The sequence below is a fragment of the Bos mutus genome, chromosome 13 (genome assembly GCF_027580195.1).
Source record: "Bos mutus isolate GX-2022 chromosome 13, NWIPB_WYAK_1.1, whole genome shotgun sequence".
NCBI lineage: Eukaryota > Metazoa > Chordata > Mammalia > Artiodactyla > Bovidae > Bos > Bos mutus.
Window position 1 is genome coordinate 66,183,429 of NC_091629.1, and position 22,409 is coordinate 66,205,837.

The 22,409-nt window shown below is 40.7% G+C and overlaps 1 protein-coding gene across 1 annotated transcript in view; it reads left to right on the top strand.

The window, feature by feature from the left end:
* The window catches only part of ITGA8 (integrin subunit alpha 8), a 188,970-nt gene that overhangs the window by 161,720 nt on the left and 4,841 nt on the right, over positions 1-22,409 (top strand). The window contains exons 27-29 of the mRNA XM_005910374.3: positions 2,971-3,084; positions 12,165-12,266; positions 22,080-22,202. Of these exons, the coding sequence (XP_005910436.2) occupies positions 2,971-3,084; positions 12,165-12,266; positions 22,080-22,202 (339 nt within the window). The remainder of the gene's footprint in view (positions 1-2,970; positions 3,085-12,164; positions 12,267-22,079; positions 22,203-22,409) is intronic.

Below are 22,409 nucleotides of genomic sequence, written 5' to 3' on the forward strand. Positions count from 1 at the left end.
GCAGTTCTGGATAGGGAGTGATTATGCGAAGTTTATTCTGAAATCAAAAGCTAAATAAGACCTCCTACAGTTTTTGTTTAGTTAAAAACAACTTACTGAATCCCATTTCTGATTAGGAATTTGAAAGTGCAGAATGCCAGCATCCTGTGTTGGGATCATAATTTCCAATTTGCATAGGAAAAATTTTGTATCTGTTAACACGGAGGTATAATTTCTCCTCTGCCTGAGAACATCCTAGCCTTTCTCATCTTGGCCCCCGCTGGTTTTGTGTAATAGTTATCATCCCATCTCCCTAAGCTCTCTTCTCTCTTTTGTTACTCAGCTTACAGAAACCTTATCTTTCTAACCCTACTCGGTGTGTGATACTCTTGATCACTTCTTGAAATCATCACATCCCTTGCCATCCCCAAAACATTCTCTCCTGGTCCTCTTCCTACTTTTTGGACTACCCTTCTTAGCCTTTTGCACAGACTTTTCTTCCCATCCCCAAATGTTCCTTTACCTCAGGATTCCATCCTCAGCCCCTCCTCTTCTCTCCCATTGAGTCTTCTCTTTCAGAGAAATTCTTGCCTGACCCTAACTCCACTCATGCCTAAGTGCCTCCTGCCATCTCAGCCCCCAGGCTGCCTATACTCTAGACCAGGGGTCCCCAACTCCAGGATCTAATGCCTGGTGATCTGAGGTGGAGCTGATGTAATAATAATAGAAATAAAGTGCACAATAAATGTAATGTGCTTGAATCATCCAGAAACTGTCACTCCACACACACACACACACACACACACACACACACACACACCCTTCATCCATGGAAAAGTTGTCTTCCATGAAACCGGTCCCAGATGCCAAAAAGGTTGGGGACTGCTGCTCTAAATTGTGTCATCTTTCTTGATGTCTGATCAACACACCAGACCCAATATGTGCACAACTCTCTGTCTCCATGAACCACCCCCCACCCTCCACCATTAGAATTCCCAATCTCAATAAAGCCAGTACCTATCCACTCTATCACCAAGCCCAAAGAGCTCTCCCATTTCTCTCTCTCCCTTGTCCCAGTCTTAAGTTGGCTACCATGGATCTATTCTACCTCCTAAACTTCCCTAAAATTCATCTTCTCTCCATTCCCATTGTATCAGGGTCCCATCATCTCTTATTTGGCCTTTATCAACCTCCCTGCATCCCACCCTCCTCTTTCTATTCTTTCTCACCTACCACCTCTCTCCTGAAATACACACATGATCAGACCCCTTGTTTAAAATGCTTCACAGATACAGATGGCTAACAAACACATGAAAAGATGCTCAACATCACTCATTATCAGAGAAATGCAAATCAAAACCACTATGAGGTACCATTTCACACCAGTCAGAATGGCTGCGATCCAAAAGTCTACAAATAATAAATGCTGGAGAGGGTGTGGAGAAAAGGGAACCCTCTTACACTGTTGGTGGGAATGCAAACTAGTACAGCCACTATGGAGAACAGTGTGGAGATTCCTTAAAAAACTGGAAATAGAACTGCCTTATGATCCAGCAATCCCACTGCTGGGCATACACACTGAGGAAACCAGAAGGAAAAGAGACACGTGTACCCCAATGTTCATCGCAGCACTGTTTATAATAGCCAGGACATGGAAGCAACCTAGATGTCCATCAGCAGATGAATGGATAAGAAAGCTGTGGTATGTATACACAATGGAGTATTACTCAGCCATTAAAAAGAATGCATTTGAATCAGTTCTAATGAGGTGGATGAAACTGGAGCCTATTATACAGAGTGAAGTAAGCCAGAAGGAAAAACACCAATACAGTATACTAACGCATATATATGGAATTTAGAAAGATGGTAACAATAACCCGGTGCACGAGACAGCAAAAGAGACACTGATGTATAGAACAGTCTTATGGACTCTGTGGGAGAGGGAGAGGGTGGGAAGATTTGGGAGAATGACATTGAAACATGTAAAATATCATATAAGAAACGAGTTGCCAGTCCAGGTTCGATGCACGATACTGGATGCTTGGGGCTAGTGCACTGGGACGACCCAGAGGGAGGGTATGGGGAGGGAGGAGGGAGGAGGGTTCAGGATGGGGAACACATGTATACCTGTGGTGGATTCATTTTGATATTTGGCAAAACTAATACAATTATGTAAAGTTTAAAAATAAAATTTAAAAAAAATAATAAAATGCTTCACAGGCTTCCTCAGGACCTTCTGAATCAAATGGAAACTTCTTAGCACAAATAGGACTATTCTTTACCACCATTCTTTACCTCCTTGCCATCTGCCCACCCCACTCCCAAACACCCTTCTCTCCACTGTTCTGAACATGCACACAACTTATACAGAAGAACCAATTCCCCATTCACTTTAATGTACAGCAGAAACTAACACAACATTGTAAGTCAACTATACTCCAATAAAAATTATTAAAAATAAATACCAGCTTAATGGCTGGAACTTAAAGAAGATTCTGCTTTATAACTAGAAAGTAATTTAGCCAGAAGAATGTTATGGAACAAATACTTGTCTATGGGTTAATATCACTGGGTCTCTGAGATAATACAGACTCATGGGCCTTCCTCTGAAGCTGTTTCAGGATTTGCTTAGTTCAGGGTCTGGTGCTGTGACTGTCTTTGAGTAATATCTTCCTGAGTTCTGAGAAAATGAAATGGAGCAGTTCAATTGCTGTTGTGGAAAGATTGTTTTGAAGTCTTTAGAACGGAGCTTAAATTTCACATCGTATTTTATGATCCGTTTTAGCTCTATAGTACCACCAATGTGGATGCGTCTTTCCTACCAAACCGTGTTTTTTCTTGATCGTTTCAGTGCATTTGTTCTTTATTTAAAGTTTATGGAGTAAGCAACGACTTCTGAGGAAACAGAATGTAAATAGACAGACTCTAGTGTTGATTCTCTACCGAGATTTAAAGATACCAATTCACCACTGCTGCTGCTGTTTTTTGCAGAATTGCACAAACATTGAGTGCTTACAAATCTCCTGTGTGGTGGGACGACTAGGAGGAGGAGAAAGCGCCGTCCTGAAAGTCAGGTCACGGCTATGGGCCAAGACATTTCTCCAGGTAAGAAGACCCTGGAGCACTGACGTGCCACTCACAGGAAACCTCTTCTCAAAAGCTCAGAGGGAAGCGTTTTTTAAAAGGATTTTTAAATGTTTTAACTTTTAAAATGTTTTAATTTTCAAATTTTTTCCATTAGATTTTTTATTTTTTAATTTTTAGATTAATTAAAAATTTTTTTAAAAATTTACTTCTTTAATGTTTAAAATTTTTAAAGAAATTTCTGTGGAGGAATTGAGCCAAGGACAGCTGGTCATCTTTCCCACTACATGAAGTTGATATTTTTCCAGATTTATTGAGATCTTATTGGCATGTGAACTATATAAACTTAAGGTGTACAACATGATGATTGGATCCTGTATACTGTGAAATGTTTATCACAGTAAGGTTAGCTGATACCTCTGTCCCCTCCCATAATGACCTTGTGTGTATGTATGTTGAGAACTTTTATGATCTAATCTCTCAACAGCTTTGGTCTATACTACAGTGTTGTTGACTAGAATTTCTGTTGCACATTAGATCTCCAGGACTAATCCATGCATTAATTGCAAGTTTGTACCTTAAACATCGTCTCTCCATTTCCCTGACTCACAGATCCTGATAACCATTGTTCTCTACTTCTATACGTTTGGCTTTTTTTTAAAGATTCCCGCGTTAAGTGGGATCATACCCTATTTTTTTTTGTCTGACTTATCTCACTTAGCATAATGTTCTCAGGGTCCATCCTTGGTGTTGCAAAAGGCAAGATTTCTTTCTTTTTTGTGACTAAAGGATACTCCATTGTGTGTGTGTGCGTGCGTGGTATTTTGGGTGAAGATAGTTTACATATCCTGAGTCCCTGAGTCCTTCAGACAGTGACTTAGATTTAAACAGATCTATTTAACTCACCCTTGTCTAGTAGTTCCCTGGTAGATAGTAGTTAATGAAATGATGGCGAGTACAGTTACATAATTCAAGCCATATGCCCAGAAAAATTAAAATATAGTCAGCTTAGAAGGGGAAAGAGATACTGTCCTAAGTCTTCCTTGTCTGGTGATACCACATCCTGGGCTCAGCTAGACGAGCTTCTCAGTAAAGTGTCAGGTACATTGATTTGTAGACTCCTCACTGCTTTAGCTTGTCTGGACTATAGCATCCCACACTTCTAGAGATGACTAATTGATTATATACATTTTAAAGGTTTAAAATCTCTTTTATACTAAGCAGATTAATTTTTTCCATGTGGAAGGAGCTATTTATTTAAATGATACTGTGTTGTGACCTTGTTGTTTGGGGAGGATCTGGGGCAGGGGGAGGAGCTAAATTAAAAACCCTACCAAATCTATGCAATCTTGCCCCTATTTTAACTACTCAAAAATTTATTTGGCTCATTGTGCCATAGAAAAATCCAATGGTAAATCCTTTTGAATCTAGTTAAAAATGCAGAATATTGTAGCTCCAGATTTTTATGTTTTCTATGATTCAAAATGTTTCTATAGTCTTACAAATCTTATATAATTTTGTTTCTATAATAAACAGGAGGAAAATTAAAGGTATTTTTAAAAATGTTTTTATGAAACCTTTTTTTAAAAAAAAAGACCTAAGGCAGGATTATTCAAACTCAAACTCAGCCCTGTTAATATTCTGATTCAGATAATTCTTTGTTGTGAGGAGTGGTCCTGGGCAATGCAGGATGTTTATCAGCATCCCAGGCCCCTGCCCTCTGTTGCTAAGTCACTTCAGTCATGTCCGACTCTGTGCGACCCCATAGATGGCAGCCCACCAGGCTTCCCCGTCCCTGGGTTCTACATGCCAGTAAAAGCCTTCAGCCCAGTTGTGACAACAAAAAATGACTCCAGACATTGCCAATGTCCCCTGGGGGCAAAATCATCTCCAGCTTTGAACAAGTGACCTAAAGAAAAGACCAGTGCACAGTGTCTTTCTGCTGTTGTTGTTAAACCATTATTTATTCATTTACTCAACAAATATTTATGAAGTGCTGACTGCCAGCTATGTGCCAAGCACTGCTTCAGGTACCACTTGGATGTGAACAATTTGCTCATTGCCATTCTGCTTTTTTGGCCATGACTTTTTATCTAAGGGTTGGGAAACATGGGTGTTACTGAATTCCCAAGCCCACACAATTTGAATGATAACCATCTATCCCTAGGATTACTTTGGGCATCACATCCTACTGCAATGAAGAAGTATAACTCTTTAATAAAGCAGGACTAAAATCACTATGACCCTATGGCCAAGGGAGAATGATTTTCCTAGATGACATCCATCAGTTCTGGGCATGGCATGCTATTCCAGTAGAAGACCTATGGAGTGAAATTTGCCTCTCTAAGGAAGACAAATACCATATGTCCCTTACATGTGGGATCTAAAATATGACACAAGTGAACTTATCTACGAAACAGAAACAGACTCCCAGACAGAGAGAACAGACCTGTGGTTGCCAGTGGGGAGGAGGAGGTGGGGGAGGGATAGACTGGGAGTTTGGGGTTAGCAGATGCAAACTAGTATATATAGGATGGATAAACATCAAGACCCTACCGTGTAGCACAGGGAACTATATTCAATATCCTGTGATAAACCATAATAAAAGTATGAAAAAAGAATATATATATATATATCTGAATCACTTTGCTGTACAGCAGAAATTAACACAAAATTGTAAGTCAACTATACTTCAATAAAATAAATCTTTGAAAAAGATTTAGGACTTCCCTGATGGTTCCGTGGTTATGAATGCACCTGCCCATACAGTGGACATGGGTTTGATCCCTGGTCCAGGAAGATCCCACATGCTGTAGGGCCACTAAGCCTATGCACCACAACTACTGAAGCCCGAATGCCCTGGAGTCTGTGCTATACAACAAGGGGAGCCACTGAAGCCACTGCACTGAGAAGCCTATAAGTAAAGAGGAGCCCTTGCTCACCACAACTGGAGAAAGCCCACATACAGCAAAGAAGAACCAGCGCAGCCAAAAATAAATAATAAAAAAGATGTATACAAAGTACTTCCACAATATATAGAAGTTAAAAAAGAAAGGAAAATTACATCTTTATCTACCTGTTGAAGACCCAGTGGATGTGGAAGAAATCAATACCAACTGAGGGATTTTCTAAACAATAACTATTTAGCACAAGTAGAGTCAGACCAGAACAACCTTCAGGGACATTCTGAGGTTTTGCCAGATCAAAGTTAACACTTCCAAAGATCCTGGAGAGCCTGACACAAGTCGCTTCATGTCTACTCACAGCTGGAACCCAGACTTCTGTACTTCCACAGTTTCTGCTTGTTCCAGTCTCAGAGGCTGATGGCCAGAGAGGAGAGCATTACTGCAAACTGCCCCTCACTTGCTGGTCAAAGAACATACTAGATCCTGGAAGTCTAACAGTTTATCCCACCACCCAGAAGGAGGCAAACATTTTCTGCCCTCCTAACCCAGGGGAGAAAGTTGACAGTTCTCAGCTGATACGATTTGCTGCATTATTTTTCGTTTTGCCCACTGGTAAACATGCACGTGCTTAGTCACTCAGTCATGTCCAACTCTTTGTGACCCCACGGGCTGTAGACCACCAGGCTCCTCTGTCCATGGGGATCCTTCAGATACTGGAGTGGGTTGCCATTCCCTTCTTCAGGTGATCTTCCCAACCCAGGGATTGAACCCAGGTCTTCCGCATTACAGACAGATTTACTGACTGAGCCACCAGGGAAGCCCAAGAATAAACATGCATACTGGTCAGAAAAATATTTTCTTCAATTCTAAATGGTGCCCTGTGCTGTGATTGTTACTTGAAAGAGCGACCTCTTTAAAAACTTAAGTTTGACCAATAATTATTTAGGTTTTGTTGTCTCACACGGCTTTGTTTCTGGGAGATGTTGAGTATTTAAACAAAGGCTTTATAAAATGAATGTGCAGTTAAAAATAATTCTTGAGAAGGAATTAAGCAGCAGGGAAGGTGGGAGTCGGGGAAATTCTTGATGGTCCTGGCCACCCTCACTCTCCATTCAACTCAACTCAAAAGCCTCATTCCCCATTCTCTTTGTTCCCAACTCTGTTCTTTTTATTAGTACCATGGCCATAAGCCAATCATTGTGCAGTAGTACATAATTGAGGCACTGGTGGGCTGCAAACCACAGTTTAAATGCTGTGGCAGGGAATTCCCTGATGGCCCAGTGGCTAAGACTCCTCACTCCTAACGCAGGAGGCCTGGATTCGATCCCTGGTCGAGGAATTAGGTCACACACGATGCAGCTAAGAGTTCTCATGCCTAAGCAAAAAAAAAAAAAAAAGAAACAAAAAAGATCCCACATGCCACAACTAAGACCCAGTGCAGCCAAGTAAATATATAGATAAAAATAAATATAAAAAATTAATGACATGGCAATGACAGAAGGATAGGGCATTCTCTAAGGTTTAGTAGCTACCTGGGGCAGGTTAAAAGTTCAACATATCATCAGTGGATATTAACCAGCTGCTTTTTCAATCCTAACTTGACTACAATATGGCAATGATGGCTCTTACAGGAGTAGATTGCCACAAAAAAAGAAGAGACAAGTTTTTAATGTAAGAATAACATCATTGTTATGTAAAGAACATGGCTGAAAGCATTCAACGTTGAACATGAAATCAATAAAAGGACTCTGCTCATGATTGTTTTTCATAAATTAAATACTTACCTGTGCCAGGTTTTTGACTTGCAGACAGAGGACTCCTGTACCTTCGGTGCCAATCCCACCAATCACAGCATAACAACTCATGTTTCACATTTCCCAAGGGCTCCAGAGCATCTTGGAAAAATGAGAAAAAATTTTTTCTACTGAAACTGGAAGAAATGCTGCATTTGGAGAATATTTAAAATAAAGAACAAAGAATTGCCTTGTTTACCGGCTGTTGCCTACCACTAAGTCTGTTCAGGTCCCAGATGGTGCCCTTTCGCATCAGTGAATTAGGTAGCAGAGATGAAAGCATGTCCACAGCCCCTTGTCATGAACAACAGCCTTCATCTTATGTTACAGCCTTCTCTTACAACTTCCTGAACTTCCTAATCTCATCGATAGGAGCGGAGGTCCAATTCAATAATTGAAAGAATTAAACTTTTTATAAGGTGCTATCAAATGGGTGACAGATTTTATTTTCTTGGGCTTCAGAATCACTGTGGATGGTGACTGCAGCCAGGAAATTAAAAGATGCTTGCTCCTTGAAAGAAAAGTTGTGACAAACCTAGACAGCATATTATAAGCAGAGACATCACTTTGCTGACAAAAGTCCTTACAGTCAAAGCTATAGTTTTTCCAGTAATCGTGTATGGATGTGGAAGTTGGGCCATAAAAAAGGCTGAGTGCTAAAGAAATAACGCTTTCGAATTGTAATGCTGGAGAAGATCTCAAGAGTCCCTTGGACAGCAAGGAGATCAAACCAATCATTCTTAAAGGAAATTCACCCTGAATATTCATTGGAAGGACTGATGCTGATGCTGCAATACTTTGGCCACAGATGTGAAGAGCTGACTCATTGGAAAAGACCCTGATGCTGGGAAAGATTGAAGGCAAGAGGAGAATCTGGCAACAGAGGATGAGATAGTTCAATAGCATCATCAACTCAAAGGACATAAGTTTGAGCAAACTCTAAGAGATAGTGAAGGCCAGGGAAGCTTGGTGCGCTGCAGTCCATAGATTGCAAAGAGTCAGACATGACTTACTGACTGAACAGCAACAGCAATAATCAAATGGGTGGATATGGGATAACCATTGAATAACCCAACTATTGGATGGGTTCGTTCACCATCTGTTCACACTGTCAGTCAAGGAGGATTGATGAAACCCTCCTGGGCATGCTGTTCTAGGTGCTATGGAAAGTATAGGCTTAATATTCCATGCTCTATGCCTTCTAGTTTTCTATAATCTTGGTGGGGAGAAAGTAATTAAGAAAGATAAAAAGTTAAACAACAGTGTGGAAATTCCAAACAATATAGGGCATCTATAGTCTCATTCCAGACATACTGAATCACAATCTCTAGGCCCGATCCCAGATGTTTCTGATGTTCAGCAAAGCACAAAGAAAAGTGGCTTGTGAGCCATCAGAAATGGTGGTGATGAGTGGAAATGTGAGGAGGAGTCAGGCTGGTCAAGAGCAAAGAGGGTAAAGGGAGGAGAGAAGACCGCCAAGAGAAACATGTTTCCCCACATTCTAGACTTCAAATCCCACCTCTCTTTTAAAATTTCTATTGGAGGGTAGCCAATGTGTAATGACGTGCTAGTTTCTACTGCACAGCAAAGTGAATCCGTTATACAAATACATGTATTCACTCTTTTTCAGATTCTCTTCCAATATCAGTCATTACAGAGTATTGAGTAGCTTTCCTTGTCCTTATTAGTTATCTATGTATATAGTAATGTGTGTATGTCGGTCCCAATCTTCCAATTTATCCCTTGCCCACCCCTTTGCATTTGTTGTTAAAACTTAGCAACTAAACAGCAACGGCAAAAACACCCATTTACTTCCTGACAACTATGTTTTCTACATGTGTGACTCTATTTCTGTTTTGTTAATAAGTACATTTGTTATTCATTAAGAAATTTCCATGTTCATAAATGCAGAATCACGTTGGAGAAAAACTTTCCATCTAGAGTTGATTCAGAGATAAGTTCTCCCATGATTTGTTTCCCAAAGATATTACTTCAAGAGCAAGGGAATTATTTTCTGTCAGTGTTTTTTAATATTGAATTTGGAGACAAAAGAAAATTTACTCTTTGAAGATTTGGGAGCCTGGATTCACACTGGAGTATGTGATTATAACTCTTAGGCACAGAATCTCACTACTGGCGTTTGTCATGTTTCTTCTGTGTCTATCAGCCAGGGTAGTAACAAAAGTAGATTTGAAACACCAAGTATACACAAGATTTTATGAGCAAGAATTTTTAAATTTTAAAAAACAAAAATCCTTCTCACACAAACAAAAATCCAGCTTTCAATTAAAATGGAAATGCCAGGAGACAAGAGAACATAGAAAAAATAACAGCCAAAAAAGAATTTTTCCAAATGAACAAAGTTCCTTACCCTCAAATTTCAGGATAGGAAAATAAAACAAAAATGCCAAAGATGTAATGACTTTAAGTATATATAAAAGTTTTGCATACTCTAACTTGTTCTTATCACATAGAAGAAATGGGGTTTGTTGAAGGGAGGAAAAATTCAACCACAGGGGCAAAAATACCTTGTAAAAATATGTAAATTATTACAATACAACCTGCCAAATTGGCCTCAAGAAACCCAACATTGGATTCTAGATGGTGAAAATGTTAGTAAAACTTTGATATGTAGCACGTGCTGATTCATGTGATGTAAGTATCCCCATTATGGTCAACTTCAAGCTGCAACATGATGTCACAGAGTATGGAGGTGGCCAGAGATGCAGAGCAGCACAGCATCCTAGAGTGTTTTCCCTACAGATGCAGTAGAGCTAAATAATATCAAGAGCATGTGTGTGCATGGGTGCCAAGTTGTTCAGTGGTGTCCGACTCTGTGCAACCCCATGGACTGTAGTCCTCCAGGTTCCTCTGCCATGGGATTCTCCAGGCAAGAATATTGGACTGGGTTGCCATGGCCTTTTCCAGGGGATCTTCCTGGCTCAGGGATTGAACCTGCGTCTCTTATGTCTCCTGCACTAGCACCATCTGGGAAGACCATCAAGAGCATAAAATGCAATAAAATTATTACTCAGAACTGAGGTTTGAGTGTTTATTATCTTTTTAGAAATACAATTTACTTAAGTTTACATGTATATATAATTTGTTTTAATAATGGTTCTGTTTAACAATGGGTACTCAAAGGTCTTCAGATTTTAGTGTTGTATTTACAAGAGCCACTGTGAGCTGGCTACATCCCACCACTGGTTAGATCGCATCACTGTCTCAAGCTAAATGGAGGAAAATCACAGAAGCTTAAGTTCTCAGAGTGGTTTTCCTTGATTTACTCTTACATACTCTCCTTTGACCTTCAGTTAAGTTCAGCAGCTCAGTCATATCTGACTCTTTGCGACCCCATGGACTGCAGCACCCCAGGCCTCCCTGTCCATTACCAACTCCCAGAGTTTACTCAAACTCATGTCTATTGAGTCAGTAGTGCCATCCAACCATCTCAACCTCTGTCATCCCGTTCTCCTCCTGCCTTCTATCTTTCCCAGCATCAGGGTCTTTTCCAATGAGTCAGTTCTTCACATCAGGTGGTCAAAGTATTAGAATTTCAACATCAGTCCTTCCAATGAATATTCAGGACTGATTTCCTTTAGGATGGACTGGTTGGATCTCCTTGCAGTCCAAGGGACTCTTAAGAGTCTTCTCCAGCACCACAGTTCACAAGCATCAGTTCTTCAGCGCTCAGCTTTCTTTATAGTCCAACTCTCTCATCCATACATGACTACTGGAAAAACCATAGCTTTGACTTGATGGACCTTTGTTGTCTATAAAAGGAAATATGACTAATTTCTTTGTAACTTAGCAGCAGTCTCTCTCCTAAAATATTTCGTTCCATCAGACAACAAGAATTTGTACTCACGATGTCTCCCCACTATGTTCTTCAGTAAGAGCACTTGTGCTTACTCCTTTAAGGATGTCTGATTTTCTGTTTTTATTTTAACCTTATTGTGCCAAGTCTTTTGGTAATAAGATAGATTATCTTTAGAAGTAAGAAGATGAATGATCGGATGGATGGTTGGATGGATGTCTAGACAGATAATGGATGGGTGATGGATGAATGGATGATGGATGATAGATGGATGATGATGGATGGATGGATGATTTATGGATGGTTGAATGAATGACGGATACATAGTGGATAATGGATAGATAACTGGATGGACGGATGAAAGATGAATGGATGATGAACAGATGGATGGATGGATGAATAAGCGAATGGATCATGAATGGATAGATGGATAGCAAAAAAAAAAAGTAAAAAAGAGAGAAAAGGAAGAAAGAAGGAGGGAATATTTCTTTGGAAATGGAAAACATTGAAAACAACTGGATGACTGCCAATATAACTTTAAAGTTTTACATGGAATATATTTTAAATAAATATTTTTAATTTCAGAGGAAAAATGATCCCTATTCTCTTGCATCCCTGGTGTCCTTTGAAGTTAAGAAGATGCCTTATAAAGATCAGCCAGCAAAACTCCCAGAAGGCAACATAGCAGTAAGTATCTTAAAATATATAGGTACAAATAATTTCACGTAAATTATTTTTTAAAACCTTGTTTTGCTTGTGTTAGGTTTAAGTGCCTATTACATTGACTTGAGAAGTTTCCCTCTTAAGATTACTGTTTTCTTATTTCAGTCTGGAAATTCTTCAGTGTCATTCGATCAGATTTTTAAACCTTCAATGTAAATTTCTATTCCACCCCACTAAAAAAAAATCACAGGGCAGGACTAAAACCATTTTTTAATTAGGCTCTTTTGTTTGAAAGAAGTTCAGATACTAATTATGATCATAATGGAATCATACTTATTGTTAATTTTAAAGACAGCCTGGTGAGTGAGGTGAGAAGGGAAGACTGTCTTCCTTAGGGAGAAGACCACAGACCAGCTGTATGGACAGTCATTTTTCCTTTCTAAGCAAAGACCAGGCTTCCCTGGTGGCTCAGACTGTAAGGAATTTACCTACAATGCGGGAGACCTGGGTTCATTCCCTGGGTTGGGAAGATCCCCTGAAAGAGGGAATGGCTATCTGTTCCAGTGTTCTTGCCTGGAAAAATCCATGGGGACAGAACAGCCTGACAGGCCACAGTCCATGGGGTCACAAAAGTTGGACATGACTGAGCGACTAACACATGTGCACACACACCCATACCCACAGAAGCAAAGACCAGTATTACCTGGAGGAAAAGTACACTAGGAGCATCATCTGAATTGAAGCTATTAAACATTAAATCAATCACTAGGTCGTGTCGGACTCTTGAGACCCCATGGACCGTAGCCTGCCAGGCTCCTCTATCCATGGGATTTCCTAGATAAGAATACTGGAGTGGTTGCCATTTCCTTCTCCAGGAGATCTTCCAAACCCAGGGATCAAACCCATGTCTCCTGCATTGGCAGGCAGATTCGGTACCACTGAGTCACTAAGGAACATTACTGATACCCAGATATCTGTCACAGCACAACTGCTGGCATCCTCAGCAACCTGGCAAGGCCGTGCAGAGCAGACAGGAGGGTGAGTAACAGGGGATGAACAGGCCCCATCATCAAAATGCTGCCTTTACAGTGAATATGACCACAGCCAGAACTCTGGGTCAGGATTCAAATACTGAGATTTCAACCTTCATCTCTTGGTCACTTCATAGTTATTTACAACCTCGACATGGATTCTGGTTCCCAGGTCCTTGTTACTCAAAATATGTTTTTGCTGACCAGCAGCATCAGTAACACCTAAGAAATTGTTCAAAATTCAGAAACAGACCTCACCTCAGACCTGCCGAGTCAGAATCATCAGGGCAGCAGGTACACTGTCATCTTTAAGGAGGGTTGCTTTGGATGGTGTAGAGGTCACCACTCTCATAATTTCTCATCAGCCTAGGTCTTAAAATGGAGCTATTACTCTTTCCAGCCTAATCTACTTGTAGTAATTGAAATCCATCCATTGATTGGTGATTTCCAACCCTGAGCATGCAAAGAATCACCATTCACATGACTTTAAAGGCTTATACATGCTATGTGCTCAGTTGCTAAATTGTATCCAACTCTTTGCAACCCCATGGACACTAGCCCGCCAGGTTCCTCTGTCCATGGGATTTCCCAGGCAAGAATATGGAGGTGGATTGCCATTTCCTCCTCCAGAGGATCTTCCCATCCCAGGGATGGAACCCGAGTCTCCTGCATCTCCTGCATTGACAAGTGTGTTCTGTACAAATGAGCCACCTAAGAAGTCCCATACATGTTAGGACCCTATCCAAAGTATCAGGATTGAGTGAGTCTGGCATGGGCCCCTGGCACTGTGCTTTAGAGGCTCTACAAGTGATGCTTCTGCAGTGAAACTGGCATTGGGCACCTCTGACACAGGCAGGCAGTGTAAAGAAAATCTGCAGATTCCAGAACAGGTTCATTGCGGGCATCACCCTGGCTCCACTCGGCTCTAAGTGGAAACCTTCAGGAGATCACTCTGTGTACCTTGTTGATGCCCTTAACCACATTTACCTGAAAGCATTGTAAAGAAGAGTATTTACATTATATACAAAAAGCTTCAGCATTTTACCTAAAATGAGATAAGTCTCAGGTGTTGATAATAGTAACCTTCCCAAAATGTCCTACCTTTTCCGGCAAAGTTCAATAAGCCCAATTAGAAGCATCCATAGATTCAAAATATCTCAGTAGACTTTGGTGGTGTTTAAAGCCAGCACTGCACGTATTTCTCCACTTAGCACGCCTCTGTCTCTCTCACGAGATGTCTGCCAGAGTTTGAATTTATGTTCAACCTAGGAGACAGAAGCTTTGGGTTTTTAATATAGAATATTCACCCAAGGAGGTTCAAAGGCTTGTAACTCCAAGGGAGATAAATGTGAGTCCTTTGTTTTCTCTGAGCACATGCTCCATAACAGAAACATGTGTGACAGTTGGTTGCATCCACAGGATCGCGTCTTTCTGTCCTGGCCACAGGTGCCAGCCTGCTGTTCTCAACTCATCTCAAAAGATTCACCGGATGATGAGATACAGGCTTCCCTCCTCCCCACCACCCTTGTTCCTGCATCTTTGAAAAAGTCTTGTTATCTGATGTAGATGATTTACTGCATCATTTATGGAGAGGTTATGGGAAAACCTTTTAGGTCTCCCAGTCTCTGACTGCCTCAAGGAGACGTGGCCAGTAGGAAGGCAGCTGTGCCCTACAGGCTTGGTTTGAGAGAACTGTGCTTGGAACTGGCAGATGTTTTAGAGTGAGTGTTTTAGAGTGAGTTCTCATCCTTGTCTTGAAAAGGACCCAGGAGGAGAGAAGTACTTCCAGATAGCAGAATCAGCTGGACGAGGTGGTTGGAGGATCTTCAGAGCTCCAGTCCACAGTCTGCCATTGGGGAAAGGGTCTCTCGTTTCCTTCCTTGGTAAATGACAAGAATATTTGCTTGTTTTCCTAGTTCCTTGTAGGTGATGAGGACTCTGCTTGTGCTTCTTTTCAGTGTGGTCATAACACAGCCATTTCTTGAACCCTAGAAAAGTTTTCCATATTGAAAAAAATAGTAATCCCCAGCTGCTACTTGAATAGTGTCTGGGTTTGTAACAAATGAACTCTCCGCGCCACGTGACATTTGTCATGTTCAGAAGCAAAGGAAAGGTTGCATGATGAGAGGGTCTATGCCTAAATGCTGTATCATTACAGCAGAAAAAAATATTCAGTTATTGGAACACTTTTTTTGCCTATTCATAAACTTTGGTGTTTGTATTGTGTGACTAAAGCCAAATTCCATAATTTACATCTAGAAGAGCTTATGATTGTCTCGTGTAACTCGAAGTTCAGTTCAGTTCAGTCACTCAGTCGTGTCTGACTCTTTGTGACCCCATGGACTGCAGCACACCAGGCTTCCCTGTCCATCACCAACTCCCGGAGCTTGCCCAAACTCATATCCATCGAGTTAGTGATGCCATCCAACCATCTCATCCTCTATTGTCCCCTTCTCCTCCTGCCTTCAATCTTTCCCAGCATCAGGGTCTTTTCCAATGAGTCAGTTCTTCACATCAGGTGGCCGAAGTATTGGAGTTTCAGCATCAGTCCTTCCAATGAATATTCAGGACTGATTTCCTTTAGGATTAACCAATTTGATCTCTTTCCAGTCCAAGGTACTCTCAAGAGTCTTCTCCAACACCACAGTTCAACAAAGACAGTTATTATAAAGTATTTCAGTGAAATCCTTAATTAAGAACTCACATGCAAATTGGGAGTCCGTTTGACTTTTTTGAATTGTTAGCAAAACTTCAGGATCTTAAAATGGAACTGTGATATTAAGCAATTATCTGGAGTTCAGACCTATCACAGGAACTTCTTATCTCATAAGGGCTGTTTGAATTTTGTTAAAATGTGTGTTCAGCTGGTCCACTTCATGTTATTATTTTGTTCTAAATGGCACTGTCGGTGGAGTGTCTTGGTACATTTATATAAAACATTCTCGTGACCCCACTGAAGTATGTTTACACAAGATTTTGAGATGCATAAATACAGATGTCAACATTAATTACCATTGCAAATCCGAGGGATTTTTTTCTTCTACCTTGGTATTTTGTCAAAATATACAAAAACATATCATAAATGTCAGTGATAAAATGTAGGCATATTAAAGATTTATTTATGGTCTTTCCACCATAATAAAGAACAACAAGATTTACGACATGATGAAGGTAAGATTAAATGTTCTCTACTTAGCATCACTTTAAGAACATCTGAACTGCTTACGATTCATGGACCCTATGGACCCTACTTCTTAAAATTACAGATAGTTATATAAGTGGAGTGTTAAAATTTTATACTATTTTTAAAAATAGCTACAGGTTCTTGGTACATTAAAAAATGAAAAACAGTTTGTTGATTAGTTTGCATGTAACTGAATTTTTCTCCATACGTTTTAAGTACTTAAGTTGTTCAACATGAACCTTTCTTAAAGCAGTTAAAGTATGTAGTCAAAACCCAAGTTCTTAAAGTAAAGCTTTAGTCCTAAATACACCCCATCATTGGCCTTGGGACCACCTTCTTGATGAATGAATTTAGTAAAGAGGGTCTTGGGTAATTTGGCTTCTCACACTACTGTATGAAATTATACAAAAGTTGTCAAGCTGTGCGGTTCAATATGGTACCCACTCGCCACATTGCCATGGATGGTGAGGACCTGAGATGTGGGTGGAGTGGCTGAAGAACTGAAGTCGTTTTACTTCATTTTAACTTACGTAAATGTAAACTTAAAACTATAGCAGTATAAGGTATTTTTTTTTCTTTAATGCAGTTTTATTTTTTGGGTAAGACAACATTTTACTTGAATCAATGAAAATCTCGTGGTTGTCACTTGCTGCAAGTGTTAAATAAACACTGGACTTTGGAGACTTAGTAAAAAGAAAAGAGGAATAATATTTTTATATCAGTTATACTTTGAATAATAATTTTGGTGTTTAGTGTTAAATAAAATACATTGTTAAAATTTATGCCCCATGTTTCTTTTTACTCTTTTTAACTTGACTATGACAAAACTTTAAATGACGTGCATCACTTGCCTTATATTTCTGTTGGACAACACTGATCTACAGCAGAGTCATAGAAGGTTCCCTTTTGGAGCTGTTGGTAATACCTATAGAACTTCAGAGAATATGGGTGTTTAATAAATCTTATTTGAAATGAATGAAAATTTCTTACTATAAATCAATGTTTAGTCATTAGAAACTATATAAATTAAGACCTGTTTTTCTCATCTTTATTATTCAATAGATAAGCTTCTTGTGGGCTTGTCAAAATGAGCTGCCAGACAAATATAAACATTAGAAATAACAAAGTTTGGGTATTTTTCAAGATGTTATCTCTTGGCCAAGCTTCCCCTAAACCATCCTAGGGTTTCTACAGGACTAAAACAAATTTAAATAAACATTGGTCCTATAAAAGTGATCAATTAAGTCTTTTCTCTTAAGCTTGCCTGTAGGGTTCAAGTTTCTGGTCTATACAGAGTACTGAGTTTTAGGAAAAGGTTGGCTTTATCTGTTTCCACTTGCAGAGGAAACGCTTCATTTCTATTTACAGACCTGAACATGTGTCCTGACTCCCTAACCAATGTGTTCTCAGAAAGACCTCTCTTTTCAAGACCCGGATGACTCTTCCAATGATGTGATACATCCACCCTTTTCTAGCAACAACCATCTAGCTCCTTAGGCTTGGAAATCTGAAGAAATGCTTCAGGGCACCATTGTTGTTTGTATTTTTACTGTCTAGCAGCTTCTCAACTATGCAGTGAAAAACCTGGAAACCACCAGGGGCAACACAAGTTCTCTGAAGCTGCCCTGGTTTAGGGGCTTCTGGTGGTTCACATGGTAAAGAATCTGCCTGCAATGCAGGAGACCCGGGTTCGATCCCTTGGTGGGGAAGATTCCCCTGGAGAAGGGAATGGCAACCCACTCCAGTATTCTTGCCTGGAGAAGTCCATGGACAGAGGAGCCCCGGTTGAAATCAAGAAGATTGGGGCAGCCTCCGTGCCATGTAGATGCCTTAAAGGCAGCAGGTTAGGAGAGCGGAATGCAGGTGAGGGAGCAAAGTCACTGAGCTTGTCTTCCTCTAAAACAGAAGTCCCTTCCTCTTAGTTACAGATGGTGAATGTATATGACATGCTTAATCCTTCCATTGAAAGTGCTCACAGAAAGGATGAGAAATGGCATTTTTCAAATAAAAATAATGTTGCCAGGAGCAAACTGACAACAGTTTCGGTGATGAGAATTTCAGATTTTGGAATGGATAAGAATAGCAGTTATCATCTCTGAGACTGTTTAAAGACTTTTGTCAGAATATTTGGAAGTGACTGCAGACAAAAAGCCAGTAGGTTTTGTAATTATACCTTATAAAGCTGTTTTCTGCTTCTAGAGACCCTAATAAGCATATCCTGTCCAGTTTCATGTTTTATTGGTACTTTTCCATTGCTGCTGTGAAAAATCCTTCAGATATCATTATTAGATCTTTGTGAGTGACTTCCACTGCTTGTTTTTGCAGATGGACCGGTTTCATAGGTGATACATCAAAACCTGCAGTACCACTCTCCACCCACTTCCTATATCCAAAAATCAGTTGTCCCCTACAATCCATTTATTAAGAAGTGGGCATTTTTTAAAAAGATTTAAAAGGCACACAAATTGGAAATGAAGATATAACTGTCCCTGTTTGGAAAAAACAAACAAACAAACAAACCTGTAATATCCAAGTGGCAAAGAAACCCAGGAAAAACTCAGTAGCTGTTCTTCTATTTCTTTTTATTAAACCAACAATTTGAACAGTCTATGGCCTATGGCCCTTATTTCAACTCCTTTAGTTTAGCTTTTTTTTAACTTACAAAACTAGAACTGTTTCCTATGTTATAATAAAACATAGGGAGGTAACTTCAGATATTAATTAGGTCAGCCAGAAGAAGGAACATGGAAAAGTATTGTCTGTCTTCCTAAATTACCTATTAGTCAATTTTGGTGGCCTCTAACACATGCACAAAATACAGACCAAAACTACGTTGTTTCTTCAGTGAACTTAGAGCTTAAGGGGAAGAAACAGATACAAGAAACCTCAGAATTGCCCGTGGCTTCATATTTTCTCTTTTCTAGGTCATTGTATCTGGCTTATGAGTGCGCGACCACTACTACCCTTGATAGTTCCAAAATTCTGAAATTCTCATTATTAAAACTGTACTGGTCTGCTTCCAGTAACATTAGGGTCATTTTATTTTTATTTATTTGGCTGTGCCGAGCCTTCGTTGCAGCATGAGAGCTCTTAGTTGCAGCATGTGGGAGCTAGTTCCCTGACCAGGGATCAAACCCAGGCCCCCTACATTGGGGGCACAAAGTCCTAGCCACTGGACCACCAGGGAAGTCCCTTGGGTCATTTTAAATGATCACTTCATGCTCTTTCTCTGAGCACTGTAAGATGCAGGATTGAGCACTGATTTCACACGTGATCCAGTGTAATTCACCAAAGGAGAGAGATGTGAAGAGAAATGATCCAGAAGTGATCTCGCCCTCCACTGACTCGTGTAGCCATATTGTGCAGAGGATCACTTCAGGCGGCGGAATCCAACTGGCATGATAATGCTTGGAGTCTTTCCAGTGCGTTTCATCAGTGTATGTACCATGTGTTCTGTTTTTAAACTGTGGCAAGTACAGAGAGTGTGACCCCATCGTGGTCATGGAATGCTGCACTTCTTCTCGATACGTTGGACGAATAAGGGCAGTGCCAGCGAGGGAAGCAAGGAGGAAGGTAAAAGGGCAAGTAGTTATACCAGCCTTTCTCTCACTGAAAGCATCGGTCAGGTCCCTGGCATTCCTGACCACGTGGAACCACTAACAGCTTCACTAACATCAATGTCATTGTGTAGCCTGGATATAAGTGATATTTGGGGCTGGAGGATCAAGTGAATTAAGTCATCAGGATGTCTGCTGCACAGGGAACGTAGAATAAAATGAAGGAGTTATAAAAACCTTGGCAGGTTAAGAACAGCACAGGCAGGATGCTCAGATCTAGTTAAGAAGGCAGAGGGAAAGATGTGAGCAGAGGCAGGACCCAGCACTAGGACACAGGCTATGAAAGCACCAAGGTTTCCAGCCAGGGGAACACCAGAGCCACCAAGCCACCCTGAGTTCACCCTCAACTCCTGGTGGGTTAGAGAAGCGTGGCCCAGAGTTTCTGTATGGGAGTCAGGATGGGCTCAGGATTCTTTCAACCAACACAGTTAAAACAAGGAACATGTGGACCAGCTTAACCGAGGTGATCTTGCATGTGTGCATGCTCAGTCTCTTCAGTCGTGTCTAACTCTTTGCAGCCCTATGGACCATAGCCCGTCAGGCTCCTCTGTCCGTGGGATTTCCCAGGCAACAATACTGGAGTGAGTTGCCGTGCCCTCCTCCAGAGATCTTCCCAACCCAGGGATTGAACCAGCATCTCCTGCATCTAATGCATTAAAGGCAGATTCTTTACCCACTGAGCCACTGGGAAACCCCAGAAGTAAGGGTGATGCTCACTTCTCTCTAAAACCAGATAAGCCTGCTTTGGTGAATAACATTTTAGATCCAAGAATATTTTTCCTTCTCTTTTCTTTGACAGAGGGTGTGAGCGGCAGGGCTGGGTCTCTGCTTGTTTTGTTTTTTTGTTTGGGTGTCTCCAGAGCCTGTGCCTGCATGTGATGGGAGAGCTTCTCCTGCCTACATGGGAGGCAGCGGTGGTTCACACATACAGAACGTGCAGTCCTGCTCGAAAGGTCTCTTTTCTCCTCCAAGTTTCCTTGCAACAGTGGGGCACTCAGTGAGGTCCAACAGCAACTGAAAATGGAATTTAAGACCGAAAGCAGCACCAGCACATTGAGACAATTAATTCTCACATCAATGACTACAGTTACTTTCATGAAATGGGAGATGGTTGGTCTTACGTGACTGTATTAGTAGAGCAACAATGGGCTCTTTGTTGATAGAGCGCAGAGACAGAGCCTAGGGCTAAAGAGGTGGTGACACTGATTAGATCTGTGGATCACTTAGCCCCCTGGGACTCAATTTTCTCATCTGTAAAATGGGGACTTAGGTGATGTCTACCAACTTGCATATCCAGCAGGTTGTTTGCAAGTTCACTTCTCAGTGAGGTGAGCTTAGTTCTGTGGAGAAACATGTGTGAATGGACTTGGCTTTTTGTTGGGTTTACTTTGCCATAAAAAGGTCCGTCCCAATTCAAGGTCATTCCTTTCCACCTTGTTGCTTCGTGCTCCACCTCAGTTCTATTCTAGGCTTTCTGGGTTGGTGTAAACCAAACACCCACCAAGTGTCTGTAGTTGGACTTGCATCCAACTTGAGAAGCCTGAGAATGTATTAATGGTTGAGATTCCAAGTTCAAGTGCTGTAAACTCTCAAATCTTCCCCCAGGGTGACTTCAGCTAAAGTACTCTTTGGTAGTTACTGCTTTATTTTTTATTATACTATATTATATATACACTAGTATTTATTATACTAGCCAAAACTCCAATACTTTGGCCACCTGATGTGAAGAGCTGACTCATTTGAAAAGACCCTGATGCTGGGAAAGATTGAGGGCAGGAGGAGAAGGGGACAACAGAGCATGAGATGGTTGGATGGCATCACCGACTCGATGGACATGGGTTTGGGTGGACTCTGAGAGTTGGTGATGGACAGGGAGGCCTGGCATGCTGTGGTTCATGGGATCGTAAAGTGTCAGATATGACTGAGCAACTGAACTGAACTGAACTGCTTTATTTCACTGAATAGATTTTAAATTTGAGCTCATTTTCTTTATTTTCCATTCCAGATTAAAACATCGGTTATTTGGGCCACCCCAAATGTTTCCTTCTCAATTCCATTATGGGTAATAATACTAGCAATACTTCTTGGATTATTGGTTCTGGCCATTTTAACCTTGGCTTTATGGAAGGTAAGTGTATTTGCTTTCTTTTCCTTTTTGAGTAGAGAGGCCACTGGGAGAATTTGAAAGGATATACCTAGGATTTCAAAGAGCCAAAGCTAGAGGCATGATCTGGGAATTTCCAACACAGGGACCTGAAGGGAAAGCTGGGTCTTGTTTGCTTTGGCAAACTTAATATGCTTGTGTAACTGACAATTGAGGGTGTTTAATGCTGCT